This window comes from Mixophyes fleayi, chromosome 6, assembly GCF_038048845.1.
Source record: "Mixophyes fleayi isolate aMixFle1 chromosome 6, aMixFle1.hap1, whole genome shotgun sequence".
NCBI classification, from domain to species: Eukaryota; Metazoa; Chordata; class Amphibia; order Anura; family Limnodynastidae; genus Mixophyes; species Mixophyes fleayi.
The window spans coordinates 52,706,628-52,729,583 of record NC_134407.1 but is presented as its reverse complement, the minus strand read 5'-3'; the positions used below and the strand labels follow the sequence as shown (position 1 = coordinate 52,729,583).

The window sequence follows — 22,956 nt, the reverse complement described above, 5'->3', positions numbered from 1 at the left end:
AGATGTAGGGCGGTCTGCATTATAACACCAGAAGAGATTTTAGGGATCTGCACTGTAACACCACCAGATATTTGGAGGAAAAGGGCTGCATTGAAAAGCCACAAAGATTTAGGGTACTGGCATTGTAAAACCACCTAAGATTTGAGCGTTTGTATTTTATAGTAACCTTCAGAACAGGGTGGCATTGAATAGTAGTCACTAATATGCATTGTATTCTGACTAATGGGCAACTAAAACCCAAATAATCTTATGATGCAGAAGGTGATACTTTCTTTTGCATTTACAGATTCTGCACCTTGATTTACCTTCTTTACAGTCATGTCCATTATCATGAAGCATGTAGCCATTCTTGCACTGACATACATAACTGCCAAAGGTATTCAGGCACTCATGCTGACAACCTCCATTTTCTTTGGAGCACTCATCCTTATCTGTCAAGGGAAATAGTTGGCACGTGCATTAGTAAGTTCCCCAAGTTAACTGTGGGAAATCAAAGAAATTGCAGAACTGCGACCTCATGTTTCCTTACCAGAAAAAAAGTTTACTTTAAATCCTTTTTTGGATACAGTATTGTCGGATTTAAATTCTAGTCTTATACTGTTGCCCTGTGAGGTTATCACCTCTGGCTTTTCAGAGCCACAATATCTTCCATGGAGTTTTGACTCTGAAGTCAATCCACTGCGAACTTCCACATAGTCGTACTTACAGACCTAAAGAAAGCATTGTAAAAAGTTCATAAACAATTTTTAAATGTAAAGAAACCACTATGCTACACAAACATTATAAAAACATTAAATTTCCGCTTTAGATTTGAAAATAGGTATAAAACAGTATAATACACATTAAACTTACATCATTGCCTTCAAGGTCGAAGACTTCAAACTGCAGAGATATCCTGTACTGTGCTGGAGCAACCACCTGCCACACACAGTTTTTATTAGTGGGGTATTCATTTGGCCAGCCAGGGCTAGTTATGGAACCATCCAGTTTTGTGATAAAACCACCACATGCAACTATAGGACAGAGAAGACCATAAATTTAATTCCAAAAAAACAAAACAAAAACAAAAAACTTGTGCACCTCTCATATAATATACTGATTAGGTGTTGTATAAACATAGATCTTCTGTGCCAATAACATGACCTCCAGGTTGCCGGTTTTATGAATAGCTTTACCAAGGCCACCAAAATAAGTGGCTGCACTGACGCACTTCATTGCTTCGTCAGCAATTATTAACTATGCAATATAGAAAGATATAATCATGCACTACAAAAATAACCCTACTGAATTTATGCCTCAAATATTAAGTTATTATTGTGTTGTGTTAAAAAAAGAACTAAAAAGTGGTTTCTGCCTCTGTGAAGTAGCATCTGATGAGCACCTATCCACTGGAAACCAATAGCTTACAAACACAACTTAAAAAGCAGGAGACACCATTCCGTGAGCTTTGAAAGAGTTAGAGCCTCTTCATAAAATTCGAAATTTGTCTATGGGAAGTGTTCTCAGAAAGTGTCAGAGTGTGCTCTGTACTTGTCACTCAGCTGGATCAGGTGCCACTTTTTGAGAATACAGACAACTGTGGAATCTAACCTGGTTTCAGCACCTGCAGGACTATCAAGACTAAAAGGGGTCTATTTATTGAAGGGCGAAAAAGCTCCATCTCCGGCGAAATCATGTGCTATTATTGATGGCAAGATAAGCTGGGTCTCGCCAGCTAGTATTTATACTGTATATCAAGGATCGCCACAACTCTTCTGCTGATAATAGAAGAAAATGAATCAAGAAAATGCTTTATTCTTGGACATTTTTAAATATAAATTATTTGTTTATTTAAATATTTTAATCTATTGTTTACAATTTTATCTCAGTTTCACTGCGCATGTGATCCAGCATGCAGATCCCTTCAGATAGGCCTGGCGAAGCTATAGGTTAATTCTTACAGCTACTGCAGCAATAAAAATCCCCCTATCACTAGATATTAAAACATTGATGTTCAATTTGTAATTGTAAATTGAAGGATTCCAGGGAGCCCCACCCCCTAAACTGGACTTCAAACTAGGAAGGAGGCTTCCCAAAGAAGGAAACTCTGCTTTGATTTGAGTACTCCTGGTTGAGGTTTGCTGGGTTGGTGAAGATTCTATGATCAGAAGGCAAGAAACCTATTTCAGATTAAACCATTGCAATGCTCAGATGGGTAATATTTAAAATTTTCAATCCAGCAGAATCTGCACAATAAAAGTAAATGTACTACAAACAATAAAATTAGTTACTAGACAAAAAATGATGCCATCTTTCTCCATGAGGATAACCTTTATAATAATGGCTACCCCATTCCCAGAATATGAACTCTTGCTTCAAGCTTGAAATTTTGATGCCTGACCTGATGTTCTCAGGCCACAAAATCACCTCATACTTCCTAAATAAAGTAACAGTTATAAGAGCCAGACTATTGTTTATTTTCAGGTATTAAAAGTTTAAATTATGATAACATAAGTCTAATGATTAAGGAGATTTGTAATGGACTAGGGGGAATGGTTCAGGGAAAACTAGGACACATGGACATTTCCCTGACACTGGAAAGGGGAGACAATAGCCTTTGCATAGAAGAACATCACCGCAAGCAGAAGGGCTTAAAGCAGGAAATATTGGTTGAAAGGTTTTATACTAGAGGGCTGCATAACATCAGAATAAAATGGAAGTGTTCATGACAGGCACAGTAAGTCACCATAATGCAAGTGATTTTCATTGCTAAAGAACTAAATATTTAAAAGTACAACTACATCTAAAATATGAGTTGCTTTATTTAAATTGCCTACTAATAACATCCACAAATATAAAAAAAATATATACAAAAGTTCCCACACTAGATATTTCACTGTTCCATTTTCTGTGAAAGTTGTCAAGAAGAGGCTTATTGTCAGTGTTGCCAATGGGATTTTTGATAGGAAAGTCTAGGAAAGGTCATGATCACAATTTACGCAAACTTCTTCAGTTCTGATTAGCTCCTAAAACATTTACATATATATTGGAAAATGTCATGAATTAGGATTGTAGGATTTTTTTTTTAATACTTATGGCAATGATTAAGGGGAAAAGTATGTAGTCACTGTACAAATATAATCACCTGTTGATTTACTGAATTATATTATGCTCAAGATAAAAGGTGAAGGGTTTATATGCCATGGGTCTCAAACTTGATCTGTCCCTGTTGTAATTCAAAGCAATACTGATCATAGATGAACAATTACAATTCAGTTATAAATCTATGTATTATTTATCTAAATACAAATCTGAATTTTAAGTAGTTGTCCAATTCAGTACTCAACCAAACCAAAAAATTAGAGACTACTTTTTTGCTATATTTTAATTATTATCATTATTATTAAACGCTTAACAAATACAGGCTCCCATTCCATAGAAGATGTTAAAAAAATATACTACTCTTCATTACGATAAAGGTGTAAAATAAATATTCCTGTGTGAAATATCTATTGATGAAAGTCTAACCAAAGCTCTCTTAGCAAACACAAGTTAGACCATAGCACTTGTGCTTCACCTCGAAAAAGGAGAAACGAAAAAGTTAAAAGAATAAAATACATTTCATGTAGAGGTCCACGTAACACTACAACCTTCATGTACCCGTTTGAAAGCGCCCTCACATCCCGACTCTGTGTTGTTGCTAATGTTTCTAAGTGGCTACATATGTAGGAGATGCCCTTCCCAATTCAAGTGTGTTTATGCATGAACATGCAGGAGATGGTTCAGCAGATTATAATAACATTCTAATGCTAAGACTGGCTACGGGTTGTTCAAGCCCTGCCCACTTCATCTCCTGTACTTCTTGTGTACCCAGATTCTTTGGTGCATTTTATTTGCAGGTTTTTGTTATCATTCATAATTTCCTGTTCATCTGTGTGTATTGAAGTGGGCAGTGATAGAGTAATCTATAGCCAATGAGAGTGGACTGCTCACAGCAGCAAAAATGATTTCAGGACATAGAAGCACCAGGGTCTCCCAACAGCATTAAGTAGTGATGCAAGGCTCCTGTCAAACTAATATGGGAAAATTGTGGTGTCAAACGCAGTTTTATATGCATCAATCCAATTATCTACTTTTTGTTCTTTAAACTTATTGTGTTAATTTTAAAAAACTTACTGGAAGAAAAAAAAAAAACACATATATACAAACATACATAAAAGTAGTAATAGAAAAAAAATGTTACAAATGTTAAATACTATCAGTTTCTAAAGTAGGTTTATAACTTCGGCACATATCTACAACATATTCTTAAATATTCAAATAGTTACAACAAGATACCATAGGTAAAACGTTTATTCATTGTTGTATTTAATTATTTCAAGTACCCCATATTGTATCATATTTACTTTTATTTCAAACATCCAGAATTATTCCTCAGTGCTATACAATTTGCTCCTCTGACCTCTGTGTAAGAAATATGGCCATTTAACCAATTGTCTGTTAGACGTTTTCTGGGTATGACTGTAATAAAATACATATATTAAAATTCTTGTTCGAGCCGTTTCATAACCCCTAAGAATATAGCCTGTAAACAACATTCAACATTTCTCCAACAACAACACAAAGGCATTCCTACTATATATGCTTAATATCCTCACTTACAGCAACCAGCCTCTGAGAAAATGTATTATCAATGTGTAATTTTATTTTAGCTTTAATCCATGTGTAGCATTTGTACTGGCCGACCTGAGAACTTTAAATTGAATACATTTTAATAGTATTTTCTAATACTGATTCCATAAGTAGACTGAAATCTCCGCATATAATGTACATTCCCATTTGAATTGTCGTTTTTGAAAAAGGAATACTATAGTGAAACACACCTTAAAATAATATTGTACATGACATTTTAAGGCTCCATTCAAATATTGTTATACAGTAAATGACACCTCATTAAGATATATATCAAGCCACTTACCTTCACAGCTTTTCTTATCCGAGGTCAGCTCATACCCTGGATCACAGACGCATTTGTAACTTCCTAAAGTATTAACGCAACGCTGAGCACATCCGCCGTTATCTGGCCTGGCACATTCATCCATCTCTTTTCAGAAACAAAAGGACAACCAGGGTTGAGACCATTAACTTTGAAATGACCATGAAATAATTGCAATTTAAATGTAAAATTCAAACATTTTGCTGAGAATAAAGTCTAATAAATCTCCACTTGGTAGAAATAGTGTCTGTTGATTTATTTTATACATTTGTATAAAACATTTAGTACAAACAAGAAAACAGGAATTAAACATTTTTCTAAATAAAATATGTGGAAATTCTATCCTTGTTCCATAAACTTCAGTCTTTGATACTCAGGGTGGTGCTTATAATGAGGCAACCTTTGTGGGCAGCAAAATTAATTTCATTTTAAATAAAATGCTAATATTCTTGATGACTCTAAATAAGTGGAGTTTATTTATTATTGGTAAGTTCAATAAATGCATACAGTGCAATATTTACCTCTTAAAGTAAGCACTACTGAAATGTTTGTTGGTGATATGTATACGACGTAAGAAGAGCATCATTTCAGTTGCCACATCAAGCAATGATATGGGACACCCTGATAATGCACATCCCTAGTGTTATCCACTCCCCTTTCTCACTTTTTATCTGTTTAAAATCTATTAAAGTATATTGTCAATGTAAACTGCAAAGTTCCAGGTGAATATGAATAGCACTAGATCTGGAGGTAGTCTAAACAAAATGCTTTCATCAAACAGCAGGTTGGTCCATATAGCCATGGATACTTGGTGCTGCAACGGACATTTCTCATGGAAATAGCTGGTCATACCACCCGGCTATTACTTCAATTCTATCAACCTATGAATCCATGCCGCTCTCATGTCTGCCTGTTACACTGTAATATGCTAAATGTAAATTAGAGCAGAGCTCAGCACTATAATGTTCTATAACATCATAAAGCACATTTCAGTGTAACTGTTGCATGAAACTATGGGTTTACAAATGTTGTATAAGACAGTCCAAAATGTAAAAGAATATAACATTTTATATAAATTACAGTCAAACATTATTATAAATTTAAAGGCCAAACAGACATTTCTGGCAGTCAATGGAGGAATATATCATATAAGTTTACACAGAAATTAATGATAACATGAATATATAGTTATATATACACATAAGAAAGGAGGGGTGGTTTTCTGGATCAAAAAAAAAGCATAATCAGGAGGCATAAAAATACCTTTGAAGAAGTTGGCAGAAAATCCAGCTTTGTTGATCGAGGAATCAGAGAAAAATTTTACCCACAGGGTATTTGAGGTAGATTTAATGTCGTCTGGCTTCTCATAACCACAGAATTGTCCCATCAGGGGACTATCCTCTGAAGGGCCGTCACGTATTTGCAGGTGGTCATATAAGCAATTGTCATGTGGTTCAAACTACCAAACAGAAAATATGACTGAGGGTTTACAATATCTAGAGTAATGGAAAACCTATAAACAATTTCAGTTGCGTGCAGCAAGCTTATTACAACAGCATACATAAGTAATAAAACAAACATATCAAACAAAGAAACCGTTATCGCAACAAAACCTGAATACCTCATAATAATACTTAATACCTGCCCTACCTTATAAAGAGGTGAGGAGCAACCTCATGTGAGTGACAATCTCACAGAAAGTTATGGCAAGGATTGTAGTACAATACGTATCTTCTATACATGCATCAGAGAATTTTCTCAAAATTATATTTGAGACTCTTTACCAACAGCTCTGTGTTTTTTTGTTTCTTTTGTTGGACTGACCATATTTAGGTCAGGAAAGGGGGCCTGCCATATTGGGGATATGGCCAAGGCTAGTGATATAGGTGGATGGGAGGGATGACCTTTTAGCATATTGGGAGGTGTTTTGAAGTGTCTTTAATTACACCCATTTAATAATACATTTAATAGAGAACTCCATTAACAAAAAAAATTCTCTCCCTAATGAAGCTTTTTTTCCCAAGCCACTCTCCTGTAAGCAGCCAGTGTAATCAAGGAATCAGGTGCTGTCTTCATTCCACAGCTACCTTCAACAACCATCTGGGTTGCTCTTAGTGCCTCCAGCCCTCCAGAATCTACAGTGCTCTAAAAAAGCTGTGATTACAGCAGTGATGGTAAGGTAATGGTGGAATGGACTTAGCCTTTCATTTATTAATTTTAAAAAAAATGTTTTGCAATGATACGGATTCTTTCCCCCACATTGCACCATGTGGTTGACAAAGCACAGAAAGTTAATGCACACAAGAGATTCAGGTTTGACATATAATAAAAGACCCCACAAATATACACTGAATTTTCAAAAGTATTTTACCTCAAAAGTTTGGAAAGAAAGACCAACAACAAATCCTTCTGAGACTGTAATAGTCCAAACGCAATGTTTATCTGGCCGATAATCATCAGGGTAATTAGGAGACTGAATCTGACCAATATCCTTTTTTAAATTGCCTCCACATATAGCTGAAAGTAATAAACAAACAGGTTATAACTCTCTAAGCCACAACACAATGTAACATACACTCCATTCTATAGCGGTACAAGTGTTCATTCTTTCCTTCTTACACTTTTTTTGTATTGCATTTGTCTCTCTTTTGATCCTAAAGCACAAAAAATATCTGGCCAGTTACGCAACCAATAAATGTAGACTGATTGATAAAATTTCAGATTTTACATTACACAGAGTTCTTTGTAAGATGGGCACAATTGTTACTAATAACAATAAAAACAAACAATAATAAATTATAAGGGGTCATAAATACATGTAGAAAATGTGAATGCTGTGTATGGCACATTAAAACAGCCATTTAATGTACATGAATTATTGCAGCCCACATCATCCTGTCTGCATTGTCTGAAATGTCCATGCAACTCTGTAAAATACATTCTGGTGCTAAAACCAGTGTTGGACTGGCCCACCGGGACACCAATGAAATCCCCGAAAGGCCCCACTGTTGGAAAGCCCTGCCCCCCTTTGAGCAGGGGGTGGGGTCAGGTGCATGCACCAGGGAAGCCAGGAGGCTCAGATGTATGCCTTCCCAGGCTGGTCCTATAATGGATGGCCAGGCTTGAAAGAAGAAGAAAATCCTCTTCTTCCTTGTTCCTGTAGTAGGGGGCAGAGCTACATGATCCTCTAACTACTATAGCTGCTGGAGACAAGGTAAGTGTGGTATGTATGTATCTATGTATGTATAAGTATGGATAGGTTTGTGTGTTTAAAATATTGTGTGGAAATGGTTACAATGCTGTAAAGGCTGGTGTGTGTATGTATGTAAATAGTTAAAATGCTGTACAGACTGGTGTGTGTGTGTGCGCGTGTGTGTGTGCGCATGTGTGTGTGTGTGTGTGTATGTATGTATGTATTTAAGTAAAGCGATAACATGCTATAGGGACCACTAGCAGATACAGCGGTGTGTTTGTGGGGGGGGGGCGGGGGGTGAATGGGGCTCGCAGTAACCGGGCAGTATCCTCGCCAGGCACCTGTACTTAGTATGCGGCTGTAGGCAGCTCACTCTGCTAGGAGTGAAGGGGGTCAGTTGCCCATCAAAGTGTGTGTGTGTGTGTGTCCATCCTATGTAAAGGGTAATATATTGTGGGGATTGGTGGGTCCCCTCCCGGCTCCAGGCAACCCATCTGCCCAGCACCCCATCTCTCACACTTTTCTTCTCTGCGTCTGTGCACGCCATCTCCCACACTTCACCTCCATGCTGCTGCACTGTTCACCACTGTCAGTAACCTGGTGCTGCCACTGGTTCCCTTAAAACATTTATCCTCACTCTGCCTGACATCTCCTGCCACCATTCTACATTACCTGACTCTAGTCTGGGCTCCCTGCATCGCTTTCATAGCAATGGAGAAGAGGAATGTTAGAAGAGAGAAGAGAGAGGAGAGAGAAGAAAGAAGATCTGACATTCACCTTGATCTAGGTTTATATATTTATCTTTTTTAGTCTGACACTGGCTTAAACAAAGTCGTATGTAATATTGTGATCTCCTTAAACAACAAGATGAGAATTTTGGGTATTTGCATTTCTATCTTAAGGGTCACATGAAGGCAACAGGTGGAAGCAAGTTGATTTATATGAAAGATCTTCTACAAAAATTAATATACATGTAATATAAATGCTGCATTTTTTGTGTGCACAAGACTTCTGTTCTGTTTAAAATACAACAACACATGTGACCAACTGCACAAATGCCTTGCTGAGGAGACCTGAAAGATATATCTATAAGAACCTTGTTAAAAACTCACGCATATGCAGTAGATCACACAGATATTATAATTATCCTAGATTTGTAAGGCGCCACAGTGTCCCACAGCGCCATTCAGTAGGGAAAACAGGACATAGATAAAACAAGGGACATATATGGTAAGCAAAATAAATGCAGACATGAAAACAAAGGAAACAGAGGGCCCTGCACATATGAGAGCTTACATTCAAAGCAGAAGAGGTCACAGCTGAAACGAGTGTCGTTCAGAGTGGAGTGTGATATGGTCAGTGGTGGATTAAACTACAATGAGCTCTGGGCAGTGCTAAAGCATTGGGTCCTGGCTCAACATACTTTTATTGTGCCTAACAAACTAGAGATACACATTCATTAAAAAAAATAATATCCTTTCCAGATTACTTTTTCATTTAACACACTGCAAGGTCATACTCATTTATGTAAGTACGCGACAAATATTAATCTTATAAATGTCACTGGCAATACTAGCAGTACTAATTCCATCAATTACAGCTAAATTAACATTTTTAGTTTAAATATATGAATGCTACAAAACATATTTTCATATTAAATCAAACTATCTTTTAGGTCAAAGTCTTTACCAATTGGCACAAACCTTCATAAACTGCAAGGAATCCTTTACCCAGGATATTACTGCTACTTCTGAACTCGATCCATAGTCTGCTGTCAGAGGATATTATTGGTTCTGGAATATGATCACCACATAATCTACCTAATCAGAAAATGATGAACATTTATAATGCAGTGCTCGACATTTACACAGTGCAGACATCCTATTATCAGTTCTGTTCAAGGCGCTTGGTGTTTATTGAAAAACCCAATGGCAGAATAAAATCTTGTGAACTATAGAGGGAACTATAGTCAAAATATGAGCTATGAATATTTAATAAAAAATAAAATGCTGACATTTGATGAAACAAATGTTTTCTTCCACTACAAAGATACACAGAACCTCATTATAGGCTGCAAATGTAAAATGTTACAGATACCTATAAAAGGAAGTAAAAGTAGTAATAGGACTGTTGATTTCTACAAGGGAAGAAATCACGAAGTCAGCAAAGGTACTATAGTCTCCAGGGTCTAGTACACAGCTAATACAAACTAGTGGAGAGAGGAGATTGCCCAGTTACATAAAAAATCAAGCATTCTTAAAGGGGTTCACCTCCTAAGTATACATTTAAAAATTATGGGCCTGATTCACTAAGGATCTTAACTTGAGAAACTTCTTATTTCAGTATCCTGGACAAAACCATGTTACAATGCAAGGGGTGCAAATTAGCTTTCTGTTTTGCCCCCAAGTTAAATACTGACTTTTTTTTCATGTAGCACACAAATACTTGATAGCTTATTTGTGTACACTGAAATTTAAAGTTGATATTTATGTGCTACATGAAAAAACAGTCAGTATTTAACTTGGGTGCATAACAGAATACTAATTTGCACCCCTTGCATTGTAACATGGTTTTGTCCAGGAGACTGAAATAAGAAGTTTCTCAAGTAAAGATCCTTAATGAATCAGGCCCTATGTTAGTAGATAGCAAAGTAATGTCACCTGTCCTCTCTGCCCCTGTTATTTCTACCAGTGTTATTTCTAAACAAGGCACCTGCTCTATGTGAGCTTGGATTTGACGCCTCACCACTTCTGAATGTGGATTGAATAATAAAGCTTTTGCCACACTCAAAGTGGGCAGGTCGTCAAAGAGAGGAGGAAATTTGTTTAACCGACAGTGACACTATTATACAGTCACCGAGAGATAGAACACTGTTATGGCATTTATGGTATTTAAGTTATCTTAGTTATGACAGTTACGGTATTTAAGTTTATGTAGAGAAGTTTATGTAGGGTAACACCCTCTGATAATTGTTTGATTGATCCCTACCTACAGTATGCTGATGCACATATTATATGAGCCAACTATCCTAAATCCGCTCCTGCTACTAATCACATTTTTAAAATATGTAACATATTCTTTACCTAGTAAAGGTGCCTTTCTCCAATAGCCATCTCGAATTTCAATATAGTCATACCAACAGAGTCGACTTTTAAACAGGTCCATTTCCGTGAAATTTAAAACTACCTAGAACAAGTAAAGAGTATTACTTCTGACATATAAAGAAAACAATTATTATATGTAGAAATATCAACACATTACATACTAATTACAAATAATAATATAAAAGAAGATAATATAAAAGTTACAAAATTGGACCAATAATGGTGTCTTATCCAACAGTGAAGCATCAACTGGCATTGGGACCACACCATCCCCTTAGTTTACATGCCAACTCTCTACTACAATTATACCATCACTAATGCCAGCACTTAGTGTAGCTTACTAAATGACTGCTCAGTTACACTAGAATGGTCGCAATCCTCTCACCTTTCTGCTTTTATATTACCATCAGTGATAATTATCGCAAGAGGGAGCCAAAATGTTTTAAAAACATATATATTTTTTAGTATCATAAAAAAAAATTGCAGCTCACCAGTTCTCGATTCATCCGTGAGGTGCAAAAACATACAGAGTACATTATCTGCACTCTACAAATTTCAAGGAGAAGAAAATGTTGTCTTTATGTCCTTGATAAAAGGACAGTGTTAGGTCAAAAACCTCGTAATAAAGAATATTTTCTTCACTTTGAAATTTCGTCTGTAAATTTCATAGAATGTATGATTAAATATTTAATTATAATACATTTAGAATCTGCCTAAAAATACAAAATTAAAATGTTTTTAATACCTTCTCTCCTGGTGTTACAGATATCCTCCATATGCAATGCGTGTAAGATGGGTAACCACTTGGATAGCCCGGGGCAGAAAAATTACCAGTCGACTCCAGCAAAGTTTCTCCACATGCTTAAAAAAAAAATATATAGAATTGGATTAAAATAGAATAATTTCTCCTAATTGCAGAGATGGTTGAAGAGACGTGCCAAAATGCTCCTATCAACTAGACTTCTTAATGTTCTACTGATGAACTAAACAGCAAACTGTCTTTTAAGAAAATACAGGAGTATATCCTAACCCAACCCAGAAGACAATGAAATATGATTAACATCAATACCATCATATATTATAAATTGTGGGAAACAAGTAAAGAAAACACAGCGAATGTGATCTAGTGAATGAAACGCTAATTTAGAGAGTCCTGATCCATTTTTTGGAGACAAAACAATTTAGAACTACGAATATTGCCCATAATTATTATGTGGTTTCTATTATCCTATTCTAATGTAACAGTGAAGTGTGTCCAAGTTGTTAAACTTTTGTGCCAGACATTTTACTGTATGAAAAAGGTACAATTGCCAAGAAAGTCTAACTATTTATTTTTGCAGCTACAATACATGATTGTAAAGGACAACACAGACTCAAACTCCTGTAGAGGGGTATGGAATTGTGGCTTGTAGCGAACCAGCATATGTATGGGAAATCTATTCTACCATTTACCATCCAGAATATAAAGCATCATCTTTTCTCCAAACATACAATATTTATAATACAGTTTGAAGACCTATAAGATTCAATTAATTAAGCCGATAATCTAAAAATTAGACATGCATCACCTTTAATTATTATAAGTTTAAATTTTTGTGATCATTTTTTTTTAAAATAAATTAAATAGAACCAGTGATATATTTGATAACGGGTCCTCCTAGAAAAATAAATACATCAACACCCCTCATGATCTATTGAGTGGCTGAATATTTGGAGTTAATTTTTTTGTTACTCCTATTAGCAATGTGATGTTAGGCCAACCACACAGTTATGTCATGTAACTTAACTATAATAATACAAGCAAGCAATCAATGTGGTTTTAAATTTCACTCCTGACATTGATTGGAAAAACACACTTCAATCAACAGTAATCTAGATTTGTTTTAAAGTAAATACTTATAGTAAGCTTAATAAAAATGGAAACCACAATATGATCTTGTAGTATTGTATTAACATGTGATAAATGAAATAAAAAAAAATTATAGCAATAGATTTAAGATTTATAATTTTATATCCCATTAAATAATATTATCAATTATGTGATAAAATGGCAATTTACTAATTTATTATTATATGTTAATACTGCAGCAACTCTCTGTTCACAAATACTGCACATGTATAATTTACATTCTCTAAACACTTTGTGGAAAATGTTAATTCTATAATTCCAGTATGTAAATACCAATGGAATACTCATAAGTTGTACACAAAGTCATCAGTACATAAACATGAAAATGAAAAATAAAATCTTTGGAAATTACCTGGACACTTATACAGCTTTTTCGCCTGTGCGATATCTCCTTGACTTAGCCGTATGCGCTGACCAATAGTAGGACGGATTTGGTTGTTAATTCGCCTAGGAAGTATTGTATCGAAATACACACTCCTGTTACAAAGGGAAAAAAAAGTATGTTGCAGAATATATTCATGGCAACGTGTTCATACAGTTAACTTTATTTTCAAAAACGTCAGAAATTCTTTTTTATAATTCCTGCCCAAAAAGTTTGCACCTCCCTGGCTCTCTTGCATTTCATTTATTTACTGCAATAGACTCTTTCGTATGTCAAGGGTAAATAATTTAATTATCCTATTACCTCCACTCCTGCCTCCAAAACATTTACTATGCTTCAGCTATACTGTAATATACTTTTGTACGCTCCTCAGGGAAGCACATCCCATTCCTACACTATAGTAAGCCGTTATTTTGTCCAGTTGGAATCTCATCTAACCTTTCCACTACTATGCCATAATACTGGTACTCAAAACTTGTAAATCCCTCGTTGCTCATCTACACACTTTACTTAACGTTCAGACAGAAATTCTGGTTGGAAGCTCCATTCAAAAATGCTGAGCACTTCGCAATTAAAATATCTATATAATTTATACATGGCACATCCAATGCTGAATATATGTGTACCTCTGCCATTGATCAATTTCTGTGTGTCCCTTTTAGACTGTATTCTCTAGTGACCAAGACCCTCTCAAATTTTGAATTAACTTAGGTCCTTGCATTGCCAAAGTGCATTTGCTTTACTGTATGAACTGGAACTATAATGCTACAGTAGAGATAAATGAGAAAGTATTAATGAAGTAAAAGGTATAAAGTGAAATTAAAAAGAAAAAATCATAAGTTCCACTGAACTCCAATTCAAGACAGAAATTAGGGGCTTGGTTTAGCACAGTGATGGGCAACAGGCAGTCCTCTAAGTCTTCTCCTGTGCCCCTAGTTTTGTCCTGCTTTATAAATCCTCTATCCTTTTCTCTGTTTATGTCCTGTTGGCTACAGCTCTTATTTCTGCTTTATACGTCCCCCAAAAGGGAGAAAAAAAAAATTCAATGCTTTGTGCATTAGAATATTAGTTGTAACTAGAGATGCTCACTGACCCCCGTGAACTGGTTTTGGTAAAACCACCCTCGTGTGTTTTGGTTTTGATTTTGAATTTTTTAGAAAAATCCTAAAATATGCTAAAATCACATAATTTTGCTCTTTTTTTGTTCCTACATTATTATTAACCTCAATAACACTAATTTCAAGTAATTTGCATTTCATTTTGACCACCTCACAGATAACATTATTATTTTCATACACTTTCGGACAAAGACTGCAGCGACCTGGCTGGATGGTAAGCGACAGAGCAATGACACAAACACACGGCAGTTCCTACCACATCTAGGACATATTGGCACACAGCAGTGGCAAAAATAAAAATGGTGCAAGATGGAATTGTCCTTGGACCCTACCACCCACCCACCTTTATGTTGGATCTTAAAAAGGAATCCAAAAATCACGAGATCTGGCAACGTAATGACGTTTTTCCTATTTTTCACATCCGAAAAAGCGTGAAAGTACCGAGCCGGCTCGGCAAAGTACTCGGATCTGCTAAGTTCGGGTATGTTCGGTTCTTGGGGAACAGAGCCTGAGCATCTTTAGTTGTAACCCGGCTTGTAGCAAAACTCAATTTACTCTGATGCAAGAGTTGCATTTACTACTAATACCATGTATGTATGATAATTTTGTAGTGGAAAACAAAAATTGTATATAAATTATGCCTTTTAAAGGCCAATACCAAAGATACTACAAGCCTTTGGGGTAAGAAATGTGCGCCTTTGGTAAACCTTGCAAAGATTGTTAGGGCTAGATTTACTAAGCTGCTGGTTTGAAAAAGTGGGGATGTTGCCTATAGCAACCAATCAGATTCTAGCTATCATTTTGTAGAATGTACTAAATTAATGAAAGCTAGAATCTGATTGGTTGCTATAGGCAACATCTCCACTTTTTCAAACCTGCAGCTTAGTAAATCTAGCCCTTAGTGTCATGAAAGCTTGCGATATCTATATAATTAATTATCATTTTTATACAACTATTCTTGCTTACCACTAATGTCAAACATTCTACACCTGCATAACTGCCAGTACGAAGGAAAAGTAAAACTTGATAATGATAACTATGGGGCAGCACTGAAATAAAAAAAAAAATAACTTATAAAGACACATTAATCACCATTTAAAAATGTTAACATGCAAACAATTTACCTTGACACTCCATGGTAATTTGGTGATGTTTCATAACAATTATATAGAATATGTTGTAACAGAACTAAACTAAATACATTATATTTATTTTTGCTAAAAACAAAATAATGATGTCATATTTCCCCACACATCAAGTTGCGATCCCTACGGAAGTGACTGCATTTCTTTTGTCCCAAACATTCCTTCAGAGATTTCATTCAGCCACATGTCTGCCCCTGTACAATGGCTCTTTCATGGTCTACTTTGACATACTTGTCATTCCTAGAGATGATTCTTTTATCTCCAATGGCTCTTTTCAAGCTATAGGAAGATTAATATTCTTAATTCCTAGAAGTTCTTCAGTTGATGGGTGATGAATTGCTAATTCCTAAAGTCTTAGAAAAACAAGGCTGGCAACACTAGGTAAAGAGTCTTTGTCATTTACCAGGAGATGAGGGTCCCCCTAAAGCTGTAACACTCACTAAATGGCTTTATTTGAACAAAGATTAGATTTATCAGAGTTTTGCTCTGTTTATAAAAAGCTTCAAAGTGCAGATTGTCTAGAAGTTCATTGGAAGACCTACACCAGTATTGACGCCACTTTCTGTATAATTCCATTTTATTTTAGAAAAGGTATCCCACAGAGACACTGTTGTTGTATTCCATTGGAATTCTGGAAAATGTTATTTTTCCCCATGTCAAACCATTGCACATTTTCTTTATCCAAGTCCCAAATCTCTCATCTCTGGCTAACTTGGGACTGGTAAGATGTAACAGCCACAAATATGCAGCACAAACCATTTCTATTCTCATGGAATTGTCTTTGCTATTATGTAAAGCACATTAACTCCCAGTTGGAAAGAAATTATCACGGCAGCTCACAGTGAAAGATGAAAGGTTGTCTGCCGTTAGTGTTATGTATAATATTACCAATTTACCACTACAAAGACATATCCCATGTGTAGCTATTACAACTTCAAATTTGACCGAACACATTACTATGGGATAATTATTTTGTTCCTATCATTTTTAGCAGTCTAGAGCTGTATAGAGCAAGGGCAGCAATGGAGTGTCTCAAAATGAAAGTAGATGTTCTTCCATCACCCATTAGAATCCTGCCCTAAATTCTAGCATCAAACTTTCCCCCTATCACCATTCCGCAACTAACCTGACACCGTTTGAGCAATTTTGCAGGGAGGAATGAGTAGATATCGATTATTATCATTAGTCAAAGGTAATAAAGATTTATCTACTACTAATACCATTGGCTGTAATACCTGCCAGAGATGGTTCAAGTATTGACCAATGGTGAATAATCCTTATTAAATTAATAGTATGTGTTTTGGTTTTTTTATTATATGATAGTTTACAATGTTTCTTTTTGGGGGACACTTTAAAGATGTGTGACTGAAGAAAAAATGCATGGGAATGGATTTTTTTCCAAGACATTGTATTTGTTGGGGATAATTAAAACATAGTTTCCACTTTGGCTTTTGGTCTATAATATTAAATGATGTGAGAGCATTTTCTAAACAGCAAATATCCCTCTTACTGTATTGAAAACACAGGTCACTCCTCTTAACATCACTGCAAACATAAACACAAAACAATGTATGATTCCTATGCATTTTAAATTGCATAATAACTTTGGGTTCCATAAACTGCTGAATATAGCATATTATGTTGATTTCTATTAAGACTCCTTAATATTACATTTAATAGATATGTAGTATTGTCCGTATATTTTGGTCTTTTTTAAAAAAGTTAAAGGGCGTCTGATTCTTTGTTACAAGGTGCATTAGAAATGCAGAAGAATAATACATGCTAGTTTATAAACCAAGGAAATATTTTCCCATAGCTTTAATATTAAGGTGGTCTATCATGCATACATCTAAGATAAATGAAACACATATAAAACAACAAATTCCATGAAGAACTTAAGAGACATAACCTTAGATTCCAACCTTGAGAATGTGTTCCGGGCATAATGCATGATACTGTCAAAATCATAAGTCTCTCCCAAAGAACTCACTTCCCCTGGCTCCATTTTAAGGAAGTTGTATTCCTGACCTGCAATGACAATACAGGTTTAACACTTTATGGGAAAAAAATGTAATTTAAAAAAAATAATAATATAGAAATCCAGGACAAATTTTTCCCACGTTATCATAGTCACCAACTATTGGATAAAAATGTGTATCTATTCCACAAATATGTAGAAATGGATGTTGGTAAGTAAACCCTCTCTAATGTGACTTATTAAATAATATTATTTTCTGAGGCCTCTATCAAACTATTATACAGTAATCAAAATGATACTATTGTGATAACACACATTGCCACCTCATCTGCAAATGGTGATGGATCCCCGAACAAGGTCATCAATATGTAATAGGTTATCCAGGCAATAAAACATGTAATCTTTACATATGTTATAAACACTATAATGTTCTCTCTTTTGATTTGAATGGAACAATCAAATTAATTTTGGAATTTAAATTTATGAGAATCTAAATATCTATGCATGAAAAACTGGCTATATTTGTAGCATTTTAATTTATTTTTACATTTTTATTTAAAGATATTGTCTTCCTTTGTAAGCCATACTTTTATGTAAGCCATACTGTTATACTAAACAACAATAATTTGGTTTAAAATACATTTGGAGTTTATAAATCCCTGAATACATTACAATGTTTTTAATACTTCCAAATCAAAGAGATCTCTCTATACTCTTCTAAATCAGAGTTGTAGGAAAGTAAGAATACTAGTTCAGGATTTTCCGCGGAAAAAAACACTAGTAAATAATATGAAGAGAGATCTCAGCGCTATTAGTGTTCCCAATAAAGTGAAAAAAAACAAATTCTAAAAAATATAACACTTAAATTAGTGATGTGATTATTTTAATTGCCCCTCCCTTCTTTCTTCATTTTAATCCTACCTTCCCAAATAGGGATAACCATATGAAACAGAAGAAATGTGTAACATAGTGAAGTACTGTAAAATTTAAAACACCTTCTACACATAACTCTTTTATTATAACCAAAAGTATTATAACCAAATAAATAAATAATAAGTTGTGTAGTGAATCTTCCACACTTCCACATTTTATGTGAAGGTTGTCACATAAATTGTAGGCCCCAAGAGTTGGATTTTGGAGACTTTTTCTTTTATTATTTATTTTTAACTTTTTTTTTTTTATACTACTTTAATTGTATTATAAAGGAGTTTTGTATAGAAGGTGTTTTATATTTTAAGATATTACATTATGTTACACATTTCTTCTGTTTCATGTGGTTATCCCTAAGAAAGAAGGGAGAGGCAATGAAGAGGATCACATCACCAATTTAAGTATTATATTTTTTTTATTTTATTTTTTTTCACTTTATTGGGAAAACTAATAGCACCAAGATCTCTCATCATATAATTTATTATCAAATTTTCTCAATGAAATTTGTGCGTGACTTCTATAGGAAATCTGGGCTGCAATTGGTTGGAGCGCTGTGAGAATCTATTGGCTCTTAGCTCTATTTTTAAAAACCACGATAGTCCTGGTCACATAAGAATCCTATATAATAAATTATCCATTGGGCGGGTTAGAAATTTGATTCTGTAAAGGCTGTACAATGATACAACAGCATATTCTCCTACCTTGCTGTATGTTTTCTCTTACAATTGTCACATGCTGATCTCTGTCTGGTCGGGTATGCTCATGCCAAAATCCAACCACATGGCCCAATTCATGGACAACAATGCCAAACTTATCACAGTTTTTGCCTATGGATATAGCCTGAGGACCTCCTCCTCGACGACCTACATATGAACAGCAGCTTAAAAAATTTTAAGAACAATTATAAGAAATTCTCTACATTTTGTGCCTTGTGCATAATTGTATACCTTGTGCTTTAAAATGGACACATTTCTGTATTGATATAACATTATCATGTGAATCAAACTACAAAAGCTAAATTATTTATATGGTTGCAAGTCAGATAACCAGAATACAATTCAGTCATTTTGTATTTCACAATAATGACAATCTATTTTGGGGACAAGCATGGTATTTTCCCACACTCATTAATCATAAGCAGACAGACAGATACAGTCTCCCAAATCCTTTTCCAAAGGACCAGACATATCAAATATTTGATTTGCATTAGTATACTAACTTTTATATAAAAGTTATCTACTGCATGAGTCTTTAACCATAAAAAATATTTAATACATTTTATATATCAGTCATAATACATACAACACAGCAATGCATACAAGTTTGAATAAAATGGTCTGAATTCTCAAGAGCACAATCCTCTAAACTTTTTGCAGTGGTCTGTGTGATGTCCTATGTAAACCACTAATGTATAACTCTATGTACTATTCTGGTGCTATATAAAAAGAAAAACAGTTGTTGTCCGCTCTTAACACTGCATATCTTTGTGTATCTAGCGAAATGAAAACATGAGGTATTAATTCATATTTTGATCAAAACATTTAATCCTGCACCCCAGCATTACAAAATGTGAACTAATACCTCATGTTTTTATTTTGCTAGATACACACAGATATGCAGTGTTAAGGATAAGCACTGATAACAAATGTATTTTTGTTTTGTAGACATATATGGGCATTTATATTGCCATACGGTATGAACCATATTGTATATGGTACCAGCTAAGTACAGACTTTTTGCCATGCAGCTGGTACCATATATAATATGAGATATCTTGAGCGCGGAGGTTATTTTTTCTCTGTTTTTGCCTCTATATAAATTATAATTTCTGATATTGCTCCTTGTTTTTACTATAAATTGAAGAAGGCTATTCAACAATTATAGTAAAAGTTAGAATAATAAAAGTTATTGTCTAATTGGTAGCTGTGTATTAAGTTGCTCACATAGACAGAAAGGGTTATTTTTAACCAAACTGACCTTACTTCAATTTGTGTGGGTCTAATATGTTTATTCTGTCCCATCACAATTTAAGATTGTAAAGATTTTTGTCAACAAGGACTAAAAATGTGGTTCGTATCCTATTCCCCTTTCTCAACCTCTTTGCCGCCTTTGATGCAGCTGGCTAGCCCCTCCTTTTGCAAACTTTCCAATCTATAGGCCTCTGTAACACTACCCTCTCCTTGTATTCCTCTTAACTCACCAACAGCTCCTTTTCCTTCCCCACACACAACTTTAACTCTCTCTTCCCTTATCTGTAGAAGTTCCCAAATGGATCAGTTCTTGACCCCCTGCTCTTTTCTTTTTACACCTCCTCCCATAGTGACCTCATCAGCTCCTTTGGCCTCCAGTATTAGCTGTACCACCAAAGTCTATCTATCCCCCCTGACCTCTTACCTTCCCTCATCTCTCATGTCTGCGGTTGTCTCTCAGCCATCTCATTTTAGATGTCCCAACACTTTCGGAAACTCAATATTTCTAAAACTAAACTCATGGTCTAACCTTCCCTCCTTTCAGCAAGAGCTGCCTAACCTCCCCCTGTTTTATTCTGTTGATAACACTATTCTCTCCTCTGTCCCTCAAGTTCACTATCTAGGGGTCATCCTCAACTCCTCCCTCTCATTCCCTCCACCACATTCAGTTGATCTCTCTGAATGTACCAGATTTAGGTTCACAGAATACAATATTAAGCTATGTGTGTGAGTTTTGGATGGATAACAGATTTCATACTTACCCGCATGTTCTGTAAGTAAATATAATATAACTTTCCTCATCGGTTCTTTCTACAAATGTTACACAGGTGTATCTTTCCCAGTGTCTCATAGCTTGTTTAAATATTGCTCTTTGAGGTCCTGAAAATATCAATTTAAGACCATTAAATTTGAATTATTTCTGATATATTGGAACTGTAAAAAAAAGAAATTAACTAAAACAGAAATTTATGAATGTATATGTAAGGCACCATTCTAATAACGCCTGCAGTACACAGGATAATTAGCCATCAGTAACAGTGCCACACCCACATTTTTGCGAGGCACACCAAACACCAATTAGGCTAGGTACACACTGGAAGTTTTTCAGGCATTTATTGGGCCAATCACCCAATAAATGACCGCTTGACCACGTATCAGTGTTAGTATGTATACTTCTATGATGAACGACTGTTGTTCCAAAGTGCCGATTGTTGTTTCTTTTGGTTGGTTGTACTGTTTAATAAACTCGTTCCAATCACCTTCCGATCATGTAGTATGTATGCACTCATAATTACGATCTCCATGGAGCTGAGAGAGTCATGGTCTATTCACGCGATGCCAGGAATTAACATGTCCTGGTGACTAAATGTAGAGTGTTGTAGATTAAATAATTCATTCTTTCATTCTGAGACAGAACATTTCTTTTCAGAGTCACAGAAGCTAACGAAACTCATTCGGACATGTGGTTAGCTATAAGAAGGTGGTTAAACAGTGTGACAGGAATGAATGAATGCATATTGTGCTGTCATTCTCTAAACGACTATAGGACCAGATGAAGAGCACAGAACTGAAGGTAAATCGTGTGTATGCATGAAACAATTGACGGGTCGGACCTTCAGTCGTAGGTACAATCGTTGCAGATAATTTATTGGTCAGAAAATTCTCCAGTGTGTACCTAGCTTTAGTGAGTATATTCAACTCCACCCATTTTGCCTATAGCTAAATTCAATCTAAAAATAGTTGAAGCTAAATCTCTAACACTGCAAATCTTAGGGGCAGGGAATGATTCCCAAGGCTATGGTTAATATAAATATATATATATATATATATATAAATATATATATATATATATATATATATATATATATATATATATATATACACACACACACACACACACATATATATATATATATATATATATATATACACATATATATACATACATACATACATACATACATACATACATACACACACACACACACACACACACACAAGTTAACCCGTGCATGATACTCATGCATTCTAGTCAAATCAAGCTACTTAAGGTGTTAAAAAGGTTCTTGTCATGCATTTGGGCCTAGCCCAGGCCTCCTCAGGGGAAGAGCGTTACTTCCCGACGCAAGCGCCCTTTTTTAATGTGGTTTTGTCCACATGTCACCACCTCATCATTTTTCTCCATCACCTGATCCTTCATCTTCATCGCCACATCCTTCATCAAGCTACTTAAGGTGTTAAAAACTCCCCAC

The 22,956-nt window shown here is 35.2% G+C and overlaps 1 protein-coding gene across 1 annotated transcript in view; it reads right to left on the bottom strand.

Moving 5' to 3' along the window:
• Positions 1-22,956, bottom strand: part of TLL2 (tolloid like 2) — a 141,275-nt gene that overhangs the window by 8,229 nt on the left and 110,090 nt on the right. Inside the window, exons 5-17 of the mRNA XM_075216543.1 lie at positions 21,466-21,583; positions 19,436-19,614; positions 17,749-17,854; positions 13,534-13,658; positions 12,018-12,133; positions 11,252-11,354; positions 9,872-9,988; positions 7,347-7,492; positions 6,239-6,434; positions 4,958-5,083; positions 853-1,013; positions 530-710; positions 306-431 (exon numbers count right to left, since the gene is read on the bottom strand). Coding sequence (XP_075072644.1) covers positions 306-431; positions 530-710; positions 853-1,013; positions 4,958-5,083; positions 6,239-6,434; positions 7,347-7,492; positions 9,872-9,988; positions 11,252-11,354; positions 12,018-12,133; positions 13,534-13,658; positions 17,749-17,854; positions 19,436-19,614; positions 21,466-21,583 — 1,800 coding nt within the window. The remainder of the gene's footprint in view (positions 1-305; positions 432-529; positions 711-852; positions 1,014-4,957; positions 5,084-6,238; positions 6,435-7,346; positions 7,493-9,871; positions 9,989-11,251; positions 11,355-12,017; positions 12,134-13,533; positions 13,659-17,748; positions 17,855-19,435; positions 19,615-21,465; positions 21,584-22,956) is intronic.